The following is a 20172-nucleotide window of genomic DNA, read 5'->3' on the forward strand; positions in this document are numbered from 1 at the left end:
CATCCATCCAGCCGCTGACAGAGCTTGACTTGAGCGTCCACTTCTTCTCCAGTCATAAAAGTCTGTCTACGCTTTAATTAATATATTTCTGGGCTGTGTCCCGAGCCCAGAAGCTTTAGAGAGGGAAGAGGAGTGCAGATTGAGACATATTGAGCCCGCTTTAAAAGGATCATTTCATCATGTGGGAGGTTGGGACACACAAAGTTTGGACCCGTGACTGGCATTCCGGAGAGACATGCATATTTTAAAACAACAAAGCGAGATAGAGACCAGGGGCCCCGGGGTGGGAGGGGAGAAAACTTGGAAAGAAGTTACTATACTATCAGATGAACAGCTGTCATTGTTGGGCGAGACTTGAACGAAATCGCATATTAAGATATACTTTCTTTAAAAAAGAGCCATGTCCAAATAATGTCATTGTCATTGATTACTCATCCACTTATAGGCCTATAGTTTATTAATTTACACTTGCATTTTAGTTTCTAATAGGCCTATAATAGTAGGCTAGTCGTTGATATATTAATATAGGCTATTGTTCTTATAATATAATTTATACATTTTAAGGTTCACTGAGTTTGGATTTACCACATTGTTGAAGCTGGATAGCGATTAGGTCTGTGTGTTCTTATAAATGACCTATAGGCTGTCATGATACCTAACAGGTTTCCAAAGTTATAGGCTATAAGCGACAAGTTCACTGCCAAAACATCTAAAGCTATTGCGATTGAGGTGCAAAACGGCAGCAAATTATCTAAAACTAAAGAAAAAAAAATGACCTAAATATTGACCTATTATTGAATTGCAGACGAGATGGTATTAGCATTTAATCTTTTTTTTATTTCCTCATATTTGAATAATGACAGCAAAGGTTGCAATCTGAGCCGTCTCATGCACTATTTGGTAAAGTCACACACCAATTGTATTTCTCCCAAGCAAAGCCGGCGTGCTTAGCGCTGTCACTTCTGCACAGCTTTTACAACATCCCCCCCTTTCCCCCTCTGCTTTACTAGAAGGTTTCCTCTCTTGTGCTCGGAGTCCATTGGTGCTCCCAGAGTAAAGAAGGCAGAAATAAAAAGGTGTTGGCTGTGACGAGAGGTCTGTCCGCTGCAAATGAAGGGCCGGGGGAAGAAGACAAAGGGGGGAGAAACGCATGCAATGGTGTAGAGCTGGATATCTCTGTTAGTTGTCAGCGTTTAGTCCATGGCTGTGGAATGCTAATGAGTGAGGTCTCTCTCCCTTTCTCTCTCTCCTTCTCTCCCCCTCTTTCTCAACCCCCTCCTCGCTGCTCTTCTCCATCCCCCTTCTCTCCTCCCCCTCTCTCGCTCTCCCTCTCTCGGGGAGGAAAGCGGATCGATAGCTGACCCGATGGTTTTGGCCAATGCTTTATTTATCTGGCCAGGCAATGATATTATCAGCCTTGAACGTTATATACAGCAAACGTCTTCCTAAATCAACACAAAGGGATCCGCTTACACAGCGATCTGGGCTTTCTCGCAACCACCCCTCTCTCTCTCTCTCTCTCTCTCTCTCTCTCTCAGCCAGTCACACGCGCGCGCACACACGTAGCCTACGCTGATAAACACATGCTTTACGCACGGGGATGCAAGCGGGCGCAAGATGGATCGCGCGCGCGCACGCGCGCACACACACACACACACACACACACACACACACACACACACACACACACACACACACACACACACACGCACGCACACAAAGACCTCACACACATAAAGGAATATCCCACCACTGCCGCACAATGACAATCACGGCAAACTAGCGTACACACGCACGCATGTACGCGCGCACAGGAAGGCGTCCCCTTATGTTACATTCACAACTGGGGATATTTTCTACCCCGTAGGGCTGGATTTGATCCATGGCTTAAAGGTTGCCTGTGAGGTCTGCGGACAGATCTCAGAACAGCACACTGTAATCACCAGCTATGTCCCTCTCTCCCATTGACTGTACAGTCTGTATACAGTCAATACAGCAAGGAACCCGGGCCATTCTGCAGCGCAGCTATAGCGCAAAACATCTCTCGAGAATTCGATTAATTTTGGACATTTGTCCTCACACTGTTTTCAGCCATTTTCCAAGGTTGTGTGGATGGAGGTGTATAGTGTATAAGCGGTAGGCACGGCGAGGCACTTGTTGTCCATTGTCGGCATCATTTTTACGCACAAGACACTATGAGAAATAAGCCATGTCATACTTCAGAGGGCCCCCCATTCATACACCGAGCCTCTATTTGGAAATTGTTATTGTCTCAAACAACAGTATTTGTCAAATGTGACCGGGGAAACCAGGCTACTATAAGTGAAATGAAGTGACGTGTAACGCCAATAGGACATTTCCACCGCTGCGTAAAACCATTGGGTTGCTTTGAGGGTTTTGGAGAAATAGGTTCGCTGACAACTTAGGATAATAAATGTTTCGCTTTCAGACAGATATCTCAAACGTGAAATCGCACCCAGCTGCTTGTGTAAAGCAAACAAATAGCCCCCCGTGTTAGGAGTCCTCCACTTGTGGTTTGATGAATGAAACCAGACAAAGGTAAATGGTTATTTAACTCATTTCGGAGTAACACTTTGGTAACCGGAGTTTCCGAAATTACAGAGACACAAATGGGGCCTATGTGCTACATATCCATCTCCCTTACCCACCGCAGCTAGTCCAATCTGACAGTATTTCACTTTTCTTGAGTCCCTTTTAAAATAAAAGTATGCAACAATGCTCTCATTACGACGGCGGGCAATACATCTCCCGATGGTGTGCATGTTTGTTAGAAAAATAAGAAACAAATATAGCAGTTATTTGAAATAGAATTGTTCAACATTTGATGTGTTACATAATATGCCTATTTGAGGTGCTGTCAAAGCCATAGAGTCAAAATGGTCTATAAGCAGTTTTTCTAAGGAGTTCTCATGTGTTTTAGCTCGTATAGAAGCGTTAATTAGTAACACATGCCACAATTTCACATCTATTTTTGAACTATTGCTTTATATAGCCTGTAGTGTAGCAATTGTATAACAGAATGCTCTCAGCAAGAGGATAAAAGATAGTCTGGAGGGATTTAGAATACATTACGTGGAGACAGCTCTGCTGAAAGCTACGTTTAATAACCAAACAATTTAGTCCAGTAAAACAAAAAACGACCTGGACTGTTGTGCTGGCCATAAAGCCATATCCAGTCCCCTTGAAAAAAATAAAAAATAAACATGTATTCTCGCATGCTGTCTATTTTTCTGACTGTGCCTCTTATTCCAGAACAAAAACAGCAAGTAAAAGATAAACACCCTAAATCATTTCCGGTGTTTGACTAAATTATCTGGGGCACTTTGGGCTGTGTAATTGAGATGTTGGCTAGCCTATATGTTGTTTAATTTCGGTTAAATTCGTCAATTTCTGCCTCCAGAGCAAAGCAAAAAGGAAAGGCCTCATCAGCTCATTCTCCAACTTTGAACTGACCTACACTGTCTGAGCTTTCTGCTCCAGGGGAATTATATCGACATAAGGAAATAACAAACCAAACCTACAGGGGTATTTGAAGAAATATCACATTGAGATGTTTGTACAGTAGCTTAAGCTACAACAAGGCGTCTGATAACTGACCCAATACCACAGACGGGTCGATTGGGATCACATAGGTCCAATATGCCCGAACAGACAGCAATCACATTATCGGGAATAATAAAATAAATAAAATAATAACAAACACAATAACATTATCTGTTAAGAGAGCATCTGAGGACAAACTATATAGCATCACAAACTAACTGGCAACTGCTACCTTAATGGTAGGCTATTAAGAATGGGGCAGGTATAGCCTAACACAAACAAATAATCCAGTGACAGTAATACACCTCCCCCAAGCCTAGGGAGATAATACATGGCGATATATTGGAGATATAAATAGCATTCAGACGTGATACAGTTCAGCCCCTGTCTCCTGTCCCTCAGTACTGCCAGGCTGCAGATGAAGATGTATGCAATAGCATAGCCTATAAGCAACACGTCTGATGCAGAGAGGAAGGAAATCTGCAAATGTAATAATTAGAACACGAAATCCACCCCATTTTCTTCGTCATAACGCCTTCCAATGTTTCACCTTTTATCAATCTGCGTGACGGTGCGTGCTTTTCATGATCCAGATCCATAAGTGGGCTTGCTGTGTCATTTGTACAGTGTGTGGAGACAAATACATAAACAACGACGTGAATGCACACAGATGCAGGCCTATAAGGACAGAAACTCTATGTAGCCTATAACCCATCTATTGCACGTTGAAGACTTTATCGATGTACTCATTACATCGTGAATGTATCAGGCAAACCAAGGCCACATCTCTCTCTCTCTCTCTCTCTCTCTCTCTCAAAACACACACACACACACACACACACACACACACACACACACACACACACACACACACACACACACACACACACACACACACACACACACACACACACACACACACACACACACACACACACACACGTTGCCTTCCCTCGCGTTTCCCTCTCATTTGTTTCTGCACTGACTCTCTCTCTCTCTCTCTCTCTCTCTCTCGCTCGCTCCTTCCTCCTCTCTATTCCCACACAATGCATCACACTCGGTGTTCCTATCGACTGGCTTACATGCTGTAAAATACATTTTCCAGATTGATCACGCATATCACAACAGCTTTGCAGCGGGGCCTAACCCTTTTTGCCAAATGACGCCTACATCAATATTGAGGCATGCACTATCGAGGTAGCCTAGATTTTTTTTGTATTTGTATTTTTTTTAAGCGGGGAGAGGATAATATTGTTTGGCTTGTGGAGAATCACCTTGATTAAGCCACAGGAGGTAGGATAGTGGCTTGGTGTGGTGCGCAGGGTTTCCTTGCTGTCTGGGAAAAATATTAAACATTAATGCGCTCAAAGCACATGCAGCTCTGCTGTAGTTCCTCGCGTAAGCCTCCCCTCCTTTGTGTTCGCATAGCCAGTTATGTCAGTGGGTCTGTTATAAGGTGAGGTATGCGCACCCATTGCGTAATTGCCACAGTTAACCGTGTGTATCACCTCTTTTTTCACTGGTAGGTGTAATGGAGGCAAACAGTAAATTCAGGAGTATATGTTTTCAGTGTAAGACGATGCAAGATATTGGAAAAGCCTCTGTAATAGGCGGGACTTGCACATGTCTGTAGGGACGCATAGAAACAACAGATTCCCCGCAAATGCTGTATACAAGCCCGAGCATCTTGACATTTGCTCCCATGAAAATGCTGGAGAATGAGACATTGTTGCCTATTTCTTTTTTTAATAGTACAGTCACCATCACACAACTTCATCAACCGACCCTTCTGCAAAAAGCTGCATCATGGAGTAAGCAAATTGAAGGCAACAACCAATAAAATTCAAGAAACAATGAAAATTTTCAAGACGAAACAAACAAAATGTATTTGAAATGATATATTAAAAGTGCTTTTGATTTTCATGTCTCTCCTCTTTGACTGATGATCGACTCCACACGCACTCATGCCCTGGGGAAAGGCGCCCCAGACGTCCTCTCAGTAAAAATGTCCTGGAGGTCAGTTTGCTGCAGTTGCAGGTCCATAGTATCAATTGGGAAAAAAGTTCAACCATCAGTGGTGATATTGTCATAGCGATTAGACTGTTTCTTATTTGTCTAAATTTCTTTATTTTTCTGTTTTTAAATTCTCACTTCAATTTTAATTCTTGGAGAACATAGCTTCGACAACATATATCGCACTCATTATAAGAAGCAAAAGGTTATATCAAAAATTATTAGTATAGAATCACAGAAACCCTGGTTTAGAACCAGAAAAAATACAAAACAGAGAGGTACATAGACACAGGACAATTCTTATAATTGCTTGGAAACATTATTTTCCCGCTAAGTCTTGATTCTTTTTTTTCTTACTGCGCATATGATGTTTTTCATTTTATTTGTATTTTTTTTTACAAAAAAAAGGAAAATAAAGACTAGTATTTTACAAAATGAAGAGTATTGTTCTTGAAGATGAGGGTGGATTTACACAGGTGTAAAGTCCAGTTCCAATATTTTTCTGTACATAATGTATTCCATCTCAGTCCCAGAAGACAAAAAGAAAAAGAAAAAAAAGTCATGTCTTCCAAGTTTCTCAGAAAAGGTCCTATATATAGTCTTCTTGAAGGAGGATGGGGCGGGGTGCTGAATTTTGGTCCTTTTTTCCTCTCTTTTTCCCACTCATATAAGGATCATTGGATGGACATGTAAGGCCAGTTGAAGCTGCTCCCGGATAATAGCATATCCCTGATGAGGGTTTCAATAGGAGTTTTACCTACCAAGCGGACGAAGAACAGCTGCTCGATTACCGACGAGGAGACGGTGCGCAGGGAGGGCAGCCGCAGCAGGAGCTTCCCGAAACGGCTGGGCTGGTTGGGATACTGGCTCCTCACATACTCCTCCAGGGCGCACTGGGACTTCTCCTGTAGGCTCTCGATGTGAGCAGCGTCCGACAGGCCGCACGCATCTGCGAAGCACACACCAAAAGTCTGGTTAGGGTCGTCAGTGCTATAAATGCTAATAGCCTGCTAAGGCGAAGTGCCTGCATCTGATGATCACATTTACCGTTAAAACTTCAAAAATCCACTTGTACACCGGCTAAACAGAAACAAGTGGACCAATAACTCGTGACTGGAAAGCAGAAAAGATAGCACAGCCTATTATTTAGTCATTGTGATAAATTGTGACGAAGGAATATGCCACTATATCTTGAGACGCACACAGCCGAGTGTGTGTGTGTGTGTGTGTGTGTGTGTGTGTGTGTGTGTGTGTGTGTGTGTGTGTGTGTATAGGCTATGTATAGGCTATATATATATATATATATATATATATATATATATATATATATATATATATATATATATATATATATATATATATATATATATATATATATATATGTGTGTGTGTGTGTGTGTGTGTGTGTGTGTGTGTGTGTGTGTGTGTGTGTGTGTAAATAGATTTCTGGCTATTTTTGCTTGATCTTTACTGTCCATTATATTGATACAAACGACAAAATTAGGCTTACTCTGGCCGCGTGTGCCACACCTTGCCATACACAATTCAATTGACGCCCGCAAAAGCACTCTGGTTATCATTCAACATCAGCCTTTACGTGTTATTGACAAAGTGGAATGAACAAACACACTGGCCAAACATGCTACATCACACTGAGCAAGGGGGACTGTCTGTCACACAGAATAAACAAGGAGCGCAGTGCTGTAGTAGGGGATGCACCACTCAGTCTAGGACCCCTCTAGCTGTTCATACACCAGCCAGCAAGAATATAGCGCCGCTAAAGATTATGAAAACGGTGCTATAGGCACGAATTGGAGCAAGGTAGAAAGGTAGGCTATAGGCCTAAAGGCCACTAGCCTCTTGATGTCTGGGCTCAGGGGATTCAAGTATAAGGAAACATAAACGACACTGATGAATCTGAAATTACGCTGGATGTAATGTGACCTAATTACTCTGCAGTAAGCTGTTAAGTCATTTCGCCGCACTTCTCTCCAGACGTCTCTTGGCCTGTTTTCCGATGGAGCCTATAGGAGAGGCCGCTGGAAGCAATCACATTTATAGCAGAGGTGAAGTCAATAGTCACGCAGAAAGGACGTATACATGTCAGGAAAAGGAGCCAGTACAACAACACATGCGCAGTTAGGTTATAACTGCGTAATTGCGCATCCCTTGTGCAGCTTCCCACTGGACAAAACCGGATAGTTGGTGTCTTTATAGCCTACGATATGCTTTTGCGCGTTATCAAGAAAATGTTAATCACACAAGCCAAGCATGCGTGTCCCCCTGCATAAAGAAGGGGGGGGGGGGGAACTGCTGTAAACGCAAGCAGTGTAGCCCGCTGGCATATAGTCCCTACATGGAGTCTAGCCTTTAGCCATCTCCTGACGCGTTTGTATTAAGCTGTGCTTCTGTGGAAACTACACAAGAAACATCGCTTTAGTTTTCAAACACGAATGCATTAAACACCGGACAATAGTAGCCCGAGAGGCTTTTAAGCCTATTCGTGAATTCTCAGTGCTATAACTCACTATGGCCAGACACAATAACCTTATGAACCCAGGGGCAACACTGAGATCGCGGGGTGATTTACTGTGACCTCAGTCCGGCCGGCCAGAGCCCCATGTATGCAAATCCCCCTGGATTAACGTTGAGTGTCCCTTTTAAAATCTAAAACAATCAATAAGGTCGAAATTAATTAAATCTGTGCATTTCTTGCAAAATGCCAGGGCCATTAGAATATAGCAATACGAAGTTCAAAGCATCAGGAATGGGCTGCAGTTGAATGTAGCTATATGCGTCAAGAGAAAGCTATAGTCAAAGACACCCCATAGTTCCCCATACAGGCCTGCCTGCAACCCTGCACCCCACTACCTCAATAGGCTGAAGCATGGGAGCAGATAGCTTCCAGATTCGCATTGGGGTACGACTGTGGTAGGTTATAAAGGCACATAGTGTGCACATATGGATGAGGAGTCAATGTGAGACGATGATCCCGAGCTATATAGCGAAATAGTTTAGCCCGATCACCATTATGTATGCATCAAACACTGACAAGTCTCATGTTATTAAAGGCAAACAATCCACGCTGGTCTTGGCAGGGCACCACATGACCCGTTATAGCTATCAGCCTAACTAAATGATCTGTTAGAATACAAGTAAAATGTTAGCATCTGTTTGAAATTCCTACTTTGGTAGTCTGGGGTGAATTACTCAAACACTGCACGATAGTATTGTTGTAAAGTATTGTTGACAGTGCATGCGGTTACATTATGGGCTGTATAGGCTAATAGTAAATACAGCTAAGCAAGCAGGCTGTCACATATTAGGCTATTGTTTAGTATTTCTGACTCTAAATGCAAAGTTACTTGGATTAAACGCCAGTTTACTTCTCGGTATGTGTTCAGAATTTGCCGTGTCAAATTAGGTACCAAGCCCAAAATTTAAAGTGTATAGCCCATTATTATACATCTAGAAACTAAAAATACCTAAAACTATAAGAGTCCTGCAACTTGAGGAAAAAAGGCTATATGTGGTAATGATGCATTTGCCAGAAAAAGGAAAATTGAGGGTCATGAGTGGTTTAATACAACATTTCCTCTGAGTCTTTATTTGCAAGTTTAGTGAACAGTCAGAGTTTAGATATTTTGTATTGTGGTTCACTACACAACATTATAGTACTAACTTTATATGATATAGTTTAATATAGCCTAATATAATATAATATAATATAATATAATAATATAATATAATATAATATAATATAATATAATATAATATAATATAATAATATAATATAATATAATATAATATAATATAATATAATATAATATAATAATATAATATAATACAATGCCATGGTATATTAACAAGCATTATAATATACTATTAAGAACAGAAAAGCAAATAATAAATGTGAAAATAAGTCAAAAATGTTAGCACCAAGACAGGGCGAGTGATGTCAGGCTCACCATAGGAGGAGTTATGACGCTGTCTAGGGATATTGGAAGTGAGAAGTATTTCTATATAAACTTAAATATGAAAAACACAGTAAAACGGAATATGTTATTAATAACCTGCCCAATTATAGATTATGTACAACCGTGTTAGATAATTTTGTAATTGGCCAAATAAAAGGCTATGAGGTCAAGACTTTGAAGTAAGTTCAGAAATAGTTTGGGGCCTATGGGTCAATTGAGACTTTTCCCCTCTCTTTCCCATCATCGCCAACCTCCCTTGAGCAGCACGCCTATGGCACTGCAGGCGTCCACCATCAACACCAAAATAGCAACTAAATTACGCACAAGAGTAAATGAGGACCTTTAGGACTTTGCTCCAGTCAGCCATCAATTAAGCCATCAACAATAGGTTACTTTTGAAAGTGTCCGATGATGACTTTTCAAAGTCTAGAAAATACCTTCAATTACTAAGAAAATTAAAATGTCAACAAAGAAACAATCAATGGAGTAGCGCTGCTCTGTGTCCTACAGAAGCGATGCACTGACATATGAGTCAACTTCATCAGATTCTTTGATCTCAGTCTGCTAAGGATTATTTCCTATCCCTCATGACATGTGTTTGTGCACGCAAAACAAGGATAAAAGCATGCACCACCGCTCATAAATACATCAGCTGTCATATAAGACATACGCTATTTTATCTTTACGCTCAATTATTTTACACCTGTTCCAAATTTTATGGACGCGACCATATCTGTAATCTCAGCCCAAAACTATTCAAAAAAGTTTAAACTCAACAATTATGAAATATGTAAACATATTAAATTGTACACTGACTGATTAAATAAAGACACCGAACTGCATGGGACTTGAACTTGATTCATCGCTCACTCAATCTGGGTTTGTTTACACGTCTTATACTGTGGCTACAACCGACATGGAAAGGCATGCAAGTGGATATGTTGCAAGCTGTTGGCAAAATAGCTCTTCCATCGGCAACATGAGCATCTCGTAAAATCAGATTTGATGGTAGCCTATACTTGACAGCCATATTCTTGATGTCAGTGCATTTCACTCTATACGCGTCTCGCTCTCTGTAGTTCTAGTGTCAGTGAGACTATAGGCCTCATTTGATTCTAGCCATGTTCCCATGTTGGACAGGACACCCACCTGATGTGAAAAGCACGATCGCCTTGATGCAGCTGTACTCTGCCGAGTCTACGTGGAGGGCCTTGAGCTTTTCCACTTGTTCCTGGAAGATCCGGATGTGATCCATGAAAGCCACGACGCGGTCCGCGGACATGGGGGAGGCGTGCAGGCCCGCCGCGGCCAGCAGAGGGGCCACATGCAGAGGCATGGAGCACTGGGCCGCGTTCAGCACAAACAACTCGCTCCACGTCAGCCTGAGAAGGGACACCTGGTCGGTGATCTGCAGGTCGGGAAAGAAAGGGATGTTTCTCGCCCACTCCACGGCGCTGAAGAGCAACCGAGCCGCCAGCTCGCAGATGTTCTCGATGCCCATGATATTGTTGGGCTGCATACACTGGCTCCCGTACCGGGACGTCGGATAAGGCTCTGCCCGCAGCAATAACGAGATGTATCCGGACAGATAGCAGTGGCCGTTCAGAGGGTCCCCGTTCGTCAGCGCATACTGGCCTGGGTTCGGTTGGGTTGGAGGCATTCGTCCTCGCTGAACCGCTGACAAAAAGAAAGAGAAGGAGAGGAAATGTGCATCCAGGACTGATAAACACGTATAGTTATATTGAACAGCCGTGAAGCAAGCTAGTGTTTTCCCTGCTCACAGATGAAAAGGCACTGAAATCAAAATTCAGCACAATCTTCACAACATATTGACTAGTGTATGCTGTTTACAGGCCCATACTCAATTATTCTATCGACAACATGAGCATATCATACAACATTTGCTGTGTCCCTCAAACTTTGAACAGTTTACATTTCTATTTAGGGATCTAGGCTACATGTAAAATTAAAAGACAGATAAAAGACGCACATACACTTTTATACACAAAAACACCTTTTATGTGCCCTAACAGTCCTACAATTTACCAAATTACATCCTATAAGGGGTAATTCAAGGCTGGGTCTAGGCTAATTGCTTATTGCATGGAGTACTTGTATTACTTTGACGTTATATTTATACGCAGTTTTTGCTTATGTTATTACAACATCATTATCCATTAATTGAGATCAAACATATTACAAATGTGACTGATAATTACACAATCACATTTACACATTTTAACTTCTACACTTGGTCACTTTGGGGGGGAAATAAACTCAGCTTTTGTAGCCTATGGAGGCCTAATAGTAAAATAAAATATTAATATAATTCGGTGCACACTATAGCCTACACGTGTATTACTGCAAATAGTATATTTTAAAAGTGGAATATTCATGTAGTTTGAGATGAAAGACTTGACTAGGATGAAAGTTACGGCCTCTTTGCAGCAGGCACAACAATGAGCCTAGCACAACTTCAGCGGCAGTATTCAATGTGCCTGAGATGTCTAGTCAGCATATGGAGAGAGAGAGCTTGGGCTGCGTGGGCTTGTAGTCTGTTCATTTCAAATACATGGAGACTACAAACCCCGCTGTACTATTAGAATTTAGTAAGCACTGTACATATGGAAGGGACTATTCGCCGTGTAGACTGCGCGCAAACACACACACACACACACACACACACACACACACACACACACACACACACACACACACACACCATATCCCCCTCAATCTGCTCTAAAACCCACGCAAAAAGGGCCTGCTATAGACGCAATGCCTTTGCTTGTAGCCTTTGACTGCATCAGAAACAAAAAATAGAAAATGTCATAGCCGCTTTGTTTAGACGACCTGCATTCATAAGCATAATAGTTGTTGTGGGGTGCACTGGCCTTTTACCCCTCTCTCACATAGGAAGAAAGACTAATCACACATGCAAACATGTCTCAAAAACATGGATGTAGAGTAGACTGCAGTATGCCCAGCCTATAGCCTGTGACCTTAATGCAACATGGCAGCCCTGTTCGTCTGCTACTGATGCAATCATGAGTGGGCTTTTAAATAAATAAAAAAATTATATTCACCTTCCCGCCGCATTCCCACTTTTAAACATTTCTTCAGCCGACAGTATTGGCACTGATTTCGGTGGTGCTGGTCAATGGGACAGTTCCTATTGGCACGACATGTGTATGTTAAGTTCCTCCGCACACTCCTCTTGAAGAAACTTTTGCATCCCTCGCAGGTGAACTGGCCATAGTGTTTGCCGCTCGATTTGTCTCCGCAAACCACACATTCAATATGCTGCTGTCCAGAATTTTGACTCCCCTTTTCCCCGGCGGTCCCCGGTGTGGACGGGGGTCCCGGCTGGCTGGGGGTCTGCGGAGTGTGCGGCGCCGCCGACGCCGTCTGCTGCTGCTCCCTCGCCGGCTGCGCTGCTGGGCTGGGGCCGCTCGGAGGTCCTCCGGCCACGTCTTCCTGCGGATCTCGCCACACGCTAACTACCATTGCCATATCTCGGCCCCGGAAAGTGCTATAAAGCGAAATGATCGCCGGTGTTTGTGGAACGTAAAGGAGAAAAAAGCGCTCTCAAAAGACGGGGCAGTGCAAAGTCAAATCGGAGCACGCAATCTCATATGGGGTAACAACGCGATCGATACATTCAAAAATACAGGAGGGCGATTGAATAGGCACCCGATCAGGATATGCAAGTATCGGGAGGCCAGTTCCAAGGTAAATTGCAGTCAGCCATTCAGGAACCTATAATCTTGTAGGAAAACCCGAGTCCAGACGGAACAATTGCAGTTTGATATAAAATAGCCACAAAGGGAAAATACAGGAGCGGTTCACATGGACGCAGAAAGGAGCAGAAAAACCTTGTGCTGGAAAGACACGCTGCGATCCAAAGTGCTGCGGAGAAATAAATTCCTTTCTCTTCTCTTCCCCTGGCTCCTTTACGCTCCCGTCTTCACCGTGCAGGAGGGGAGGACAAACTGAAGCGCTGGATTTTTACATCTATATTCTTAAATAAACCTCATCTCGCCCAGCAGCGGAAAAAAAGCGCGTCGCCGAATGAAGTGCCCATGTATAGTTTCACCTCTCTCCAGCAGGAGGAATGGAGATACGAAGAGAAAAGATTAAAAAAAGAAGAGGAAAAACACCAACAACTAATAGAATATGCAAGAAGAAGGAGAGACCCAAAAATGAATGCGCTTAAACGGGAGGACCAGCAGAGCAATGTTTCCGAAACGGGGGATCTGCGCGAATGTCTGTATATAGTGAACTTTGACACTACTATTGAAACTGACACGTTTCTATGGAGATCGCTGCGCCTTATATGGTGCTCATGTCAAGGAGCCAAGAGAGGGGCTGCTGGAGACTGATAATCAAAGGCGACTGACTGGCCAGAGCCCTGCATAGAGGAGGAGGAGAGGAGGAGGGGGGGATAGGGAGAGGAGAGAGAGAGAGAAAATGGGAGGCTAAGGTTATAGCCAAGCCCTCTCTTTCTCTCCATTGGTTAGAATCCCCCTCCGTTCATTCACTGCAAAAAATGTCCATCTCAATAAGTCACTGGGTCTCATGCTAAAATCTTATATTATTTTTTCTTAAAACACGCAAGTAAAATTTCGCCAAGGGTGGTGAGATGATTCCACTTGTTTCCAATTGCAGTTCGACTCCTTTCAAGAATTTCCAAGTGTCATTATGTTGGAACAATGCAGAAGGTCGATCAGACCATCAAGAAAATGACACCCGATTCCAGGGAAATCTTGAGATAAGTTGATTGTCATCAGAAAAGAGTTAAACTATATCCCCCAGTTGGCAGATTCTTCCATTGGTTTTGAGGAAAAATGAGATTTCAAGACTCAATACTGGACTGAATGACTTGTTAAGGCGGACATTTTTTGCAGTGTTGCTACCTACGGCTGGAGGGGCTGGGGGGCTCTGACAGGCACAATTTACATTGAGCTCGCCCCGCGCTGCTATTTACTTTGAAACCTGATTAGTATGGGCCGTCTATTGTCACCAAAAAGAGGAAGAAACCCTGGATAGAATAGCAGAAAAAGCGGGTAAAAACAAGGGGGGACAAAGCTTTTACGCACGACAAATAAACCAAAAAACGTGCGCAGCGGCGAAAGGGGGACTCTGGAACAGAAATTCCCCAAAGTTTGAATATGGTTTGTCTTGGACTGCTATCTTTATTATACAATTAAGGGATATCATTATTGCTCTGCCGCGGATTTGACTATCACACACGTTATTCTGCTTTTGGCATGCGCATTGCGGTAGATCCTCGTCTGTACTCGTTACATTTTCGCTGATATAAACTTCAAATCTAGTGCAAAATAGCTCATAAAACGAGGAAAATAGCAATGGAAGAGTGATGCATAATAGACACTGTGTATTAGACAAACGGCATGCGGTAGGCTACCAGCTGCCGAAATCTCTCAAATTCGATGCAGGAATAAGCAATATTCAATAATTACAGAGGTCCTATACTCTTCCCAATCACTAAGTGGGTGTCACATTATGTCTTAATAATGGCAGTAATTCAAAATCATGTGAAGTTGTTGAATTTTGAAATTTGCATGGGGATTCCGGCTTTTCTGTGAGGGTTCTGTGGGCTGACTACCTCTCCAACTCAAAAATGTCTGGATCGCGCTGCCATCTAGCGTACAATGTACAATTACAACCTGATATCAATGCATGCACTAGTCATCAAGCATGCATTTTTAAAACAAAGTTTATAGACAATCAAATGTGTTTCTGTGTTTGGTATCATTTTCCACTACGTTTTCTTTCTCGAGTTTCTAAAAAGAATAAGCTTTTAAAGTTTGTATGGAGTTAAAGTTTGTATGCAGTTAAAAAAAAATCAAACAAATCTAATAATTAGAAGCTATTGCAACAAAATATAAGTAGCCTAATGAATATACTAACATTTTTGATTGGATTTAGATTCATAAGGAAACATAAGGTCTAAATGCTGTGCGTAAATCATCTCCAAAAACATGGCAATACAAACAGACCATGTGGCAAAGGAATTACCATTCATAATACATCAAATTATTGTTTAATCAAAACTAATGTAAGTCGTTATATAAACATCGCTTTAAGCACATAGAGATATTAGCCGATATAATGGAGCGTGAATATGTAAGTGCCCCCTTTGGAAACGCATAGGAGGGATGGGTTGTTTTTTAAGTATTCAACAACAGAGCTCTCTCTCCCGTCCCTGTCTCGGACACTCCACTGAAACTCCCCGGCCATGTCTCCAGCTCTTTGAAAAGGTGAAACCAATAAGATTAAATCGGACAAAGATTTTTTTTCTTCTGTAGCTAAGTGTATCATTAAGATTTAACTCCACAGATTGGAAAGGGGCTTCGCAGGAGAAGAGGAGAGGAGAGTGAGAGGGACAGCGAATGGGAGCAGGGTAACGGTTCTAATAGAAAGCCAGAGCTGGGAAACAGCGAGAGAAAGGAGAAAGTGGACACGACATTAAAGGAAGAAGCACCAGCGACGGCGGTTCCCAGTGCAGCACAAGCTTTCTATCTGGATCAAGCGAGCGACCAGTATAAGGCAAGTAGACTATTTTACCCGCTTCTCCTAAACTATAGCCTACACATGTCTATGAATGTAGGACTACATTCTCGGTCATGGCACATTACCATGGAGCCGAACTGTTACATTCCAGGGAACAACTTTTTTAACCAGTAGACCTCTCATCTTTTCCCCATATTATAACTGATTATGCGGACTCGTTTCTCCGTTTTTCAGCTGTCGTCACCAATTTGCACATGTAGCCTACTTATATGTTATAGGCTGGTTGTACCGCTGGACACGAGAGCTTTTTTGAGCGCCATGCGTCTCACCTGCGAGGCTGCAAGCAGCCTATTTGTTGTTTGAACACATAATGAAAAGATCGATAGCAGCCTGTTTGTCTCAGCGATAGTGCATGTCACCGGATTAAAAGGCTGGTCAAGGAAACCAGCCGTTGCCCATCTTTAATAGCTACTGTTTTCCAAGTGCCAGTTTAGTCACTAGACGCAAATATTCGCGTATAGGCTATATCACTATGAATCAGTATATAGTAGAGGAAGTTGGAGTAACTTTCCCAAGCATACACGTTGTAATATGGCATGCAATGTGTTATATCATACCAGATAAAAGAAATATAGCCTATTAGAATTTGCTATAAAATAAAATATAAATTATGCAAACTTATAGACCAAGATAACTTTGTTCCTGATCAGATTGCACGGTATAGTTTGCACTGCACTACACAATTATTTCCCGTAATCCTCCCATGGATGCGTTAATTAATGCTAATTACCATTTGTATGATGGAAGTGATATAGTTATTTTCATTTATTTTCTAATGTATCCCCAGTCATCATGGCATTCCTTATTTGAGAAGAAAGCATGCATATGATTTATGAAGTTATTGAAAACATGCAATGAATTACTTAATCACATCATTATTAACATGTCTTTCAGGCAATGGATGCATTTCAGCAATATAGCCTATTCAATAAAGTTAAAATCGCCTCAGTGGAGAATAAACAGCCAGCATATAATGCCATTGTAGCCTAATGCTGTCTTTGTTTTGTAACAGATAAATCGTGAGCTTGGAATTTGCATCTGACTTTTTTTTTTATAGCCTATATGTATCACAATTTAGTTACCACATATTCATGATCTTTGAATGTTACTTTATGCTTGTGTGGCGATATTTGATTTTAATATAGAACCTTTTGGGGTTAAATATTAAACATATATACATAACAGTTTTACCAGATGGCATGTGGAAAATCTTTGATGCTCAGTAGAGCTGCACTCCACCCAGACATAATTCCAGGCTCATGAAATGTAGTTTTAATACAGTTTGAACCAACAAGCACTGCTATCAGTTGGGAAAACAGTGAGGTCAGGAGTGCAAGCCCCACAATAAAACAACAGATGACTACAAGAATGTGTTTGAGATCATCTGAAACTATGCAAATTGATGAATAGATTTATCAATGACTGTAGGCCTACTTATTATTGATTGTCTATAATCACACTAGGCCTGACCACAGCACAATGTAAATACAGTCAACAAGACATGGTAGCCTATAGGCTAAGGTTGGTTCCCTTTTCCAGGGGCCTCTTGCTCAAAACGCCTCCTAAAGGCAAGTGTTGTGTTTCTTCACCACAGGCTATAGGGGTCACACATCTGATGTGATCCCTGCGCATTCACATCTGTCTGCAAACAGCCTCCTCCGCACCTATAATAAAATGCTGCACAGCATATTTACTAGCATGACATTATGAACATCGTCACATATAGACAGTGTGTTTCATGCGGGGTCCCGGGTGGTTGTTTGAATAATACACGTTGGTTAGTGCGCTCATATCCAGCAGCATGACTGCGTGGTTAGCCTACCTAATAAGAAGCAGCTTCCAAACCTCCGAAATAACTTTGCACTTGTTGGATTTCACGTAGGCTATGATGGATACATTAGTCCCTAAAGTTGGATTACTTATTTAGGATGAGTGAGTAATATTGATGCTTTGTTGCCAGTTTCACCTTTTAGTATATAGACTTATTTGTAGATTCCATTATCATCGTTTTAATTAATTGTCCTAATGAGCTCACCAGTGTTGGAGCAATGCGTTTTGTAGTTGGGATAAATAAATATAACGAGAGATGCACACAACACAGCACACAATCTCATTCCAGCGTAAATGTCACAAGAGAGAGGTATGTCGTTGATTTAGCCAAGCCCCTTTTTTGTCTTTGAACACCAATAGCCTATATATTTTGAGTAATTTAATGTTCAGGATTCTTGCAAAACTTCTGGATCGCTTGTTTTCTCTAGTTTCTACACGTGAGCATAGTGTGTTTGAGAGCAGAGTAGAGTTTGGGGGCTGGTAGTGTAATGCAGTGGCACATTGATTTATAGGCGACAAGGCCAAATACTTTTCTCTTTGTAATTAAGCTGAAATTGTCGAATATAAATTGATATCAAAACCTTCGACCTATTTGAAACAACACATCGATTTTGACAGTTTTACAATAACCCCATTCCACATGGAAGTAAACTTTTCTCTTATTGGCTATAGAACAATTGCACATCAAAATAAACATTTAACTCGAAGCTACAAACTTTTATATTTTTGTAAATCCTATTTTTGTTATAAATGCAAACTCTGCGTTACTCTCGTGTTTGAATTGTGGTTTTGTTGCTTTGAGTGGTTGTGGGTTGAAAGGAGGAGGAGGAGGGGGTGCTTTTTGTCCAGATCTGATCCCCAACTTATTCTGGGGGCTCAGATTGGTGTGAAAGGGACGAGAAGGTCACTTGAAATCGCCTTTTATCCGCTTCCTTTTCTCTATGGATCAGCAACTTTCAATAGACATAATCTAATCGCTCTTAATGGAAAGACCATTCGTGAGAAATAGTGAAAATATCGTTGAGCCTATAGGCATTTAAGGCCACAGCATTTAACAGGCAACAAGCATCCACAAAATAGCATATTAGCCCTAATTATGAACAGAAAACTAACTTTCAGAAAAGCCTCTCTCCAAACTAAAACATTAAAAGTTCAAAATCAAACATCCGACAGATTCAAGTAAATAGGCCTATATTATGTTTTTTGTATTAGCTGTAGTATATGAATAGCCTAATTATGATCTAATTTGCATGTTATTTCAATAGCATATAGGGCTATGGTTAGGGTTATCCTTTTACGCAGGACGCTGCTTCTGACGCATTGTCCTACAGTGCGTATGACACATCCAGGATCATTGTTTATTTTCCCCTCGTGTCTCCTGGGGTTTGATACCTTCAGTTTTAGATGTGATGGATGAAAGTCTCATTCCAGGCTTTTTGCATCCCAAGCTATAATTGAGGACAATGAGGCCGGAATGACTTTCCCAATTAGGCTCGAGGTTGGAGTTAAGTTAGAGGGACTGTCAGTTTATGCTATGGGCAATGGCTTTATTGCTCACTAACCATCATCTCTTTAGAGCCTATGTGCTAATTACTTTGGATGGTCCCAGAGACGGAGATCATAAATCCATTAGCGCTCAAACCCTCGTGGTTCCACAGTGCAAACACTGTAATTTTGTAGTACACCAAAAACCAAACTTTAACTACCAGTAGCTACATCAAGGGAAACACATTTTCAACAGCGTGCAGGGATCACATGTAAAATGAAGCCTATATGTATCCCCATAACGCACTTAACAAAATGTATCAATCAGCAGTTAAGACAAAGGCACATATGACCGGGAGAAAAATATCCGAATGGGTCTGACTGCCACAATGACCGGCACCTAGAATGAACCATGCAGCCGTATGCGTAAAATTAGGTCTATACTATCAACCTGATGCAGCATGGGCTCATTTTCATATTCACACGCAAGTTTGGGAGATCATTTATTACCCCTCCCTCCCCTCCCACAGTTATTATGGGAAATAGCCCTACAAAACCGGGACCCAAACGGGGGTGCATGAAGGCATTTCACCCTTAAAGTAATTTATTTCAGGGAAACCGGAGGGCAAAGGTGGGATTCTTGAGAAATTCAACAAGGTTAAGGGAGCTTTAGGAATTCTGCACGCAGATTACCTTTCATCCCATC

At 41.8% G+C, this 20172-nt stretch overlaps 1 protein-coding gene across 1 annotated transcript; it reads right to left on the reverse strand.

Annotated features, from left to right (window-relative positions):
* Nucleotides 1–5303: 5303 nt before the first annotated feature.
* nr2f1a (nuclear receptor subfamily 2, group F, member 1a) lies at nt 5304–13581 on the reverse strand. The gene is made up of 3 exons (XM_083644361.1): nt 12641–13581; nt 10704–11231; nt 5304–6526 (listed from the first exon to the last, which is right to left on the reverse strand). Exons 1-3 carry the CDS (start codon nt 13065–13067, stop codon nt 6252–6254), a joined length of 1230 nt encoding a protein of 409 aa, XP_083500487.1. The 5' UTR covers nt 13068–13581; the 3' UTR covers nt 5304–6251.
* Between the last annotated feature and the right edge of the window lie 6591 nt (nt 13582–20172).

This window comes from Poromitra crassiceps (genome assembly GCF_964638095.1).
Source record: "Poromitra crassiceps genome assembly, chromosome: 10".
Lineage (NCBI taxonomy): Eukaryota > Metazoa > Chordata > Actinopteri > Beryciformes > Melamphaidae > Poromitra > Poromitra crassiceps.

Coding starts and splice junctions, on each gene's coding strand:
- nr2f1a (XM_083644361.1), bottom strand. CDS start 13,067: ATGGCAATGGTAGTTAGCGTGTGGCGAGATCCGCAGGAAGACGTGGCC. Junction 11,232..12,640: donor AGTGGGAATGCGGCGGGAAG/GTGAATATAATT, acceptor TCTTTTTGTCAG/CGGTTCAGCGAGGACGAATG. Junction 6,527..10,703: donor GATCGTGCTTTTCACATCAG/GTGGGTGTCCTG, acceptor TGTGCTTCGCAG/ATGCGTGCGGCCTGTCGGAC.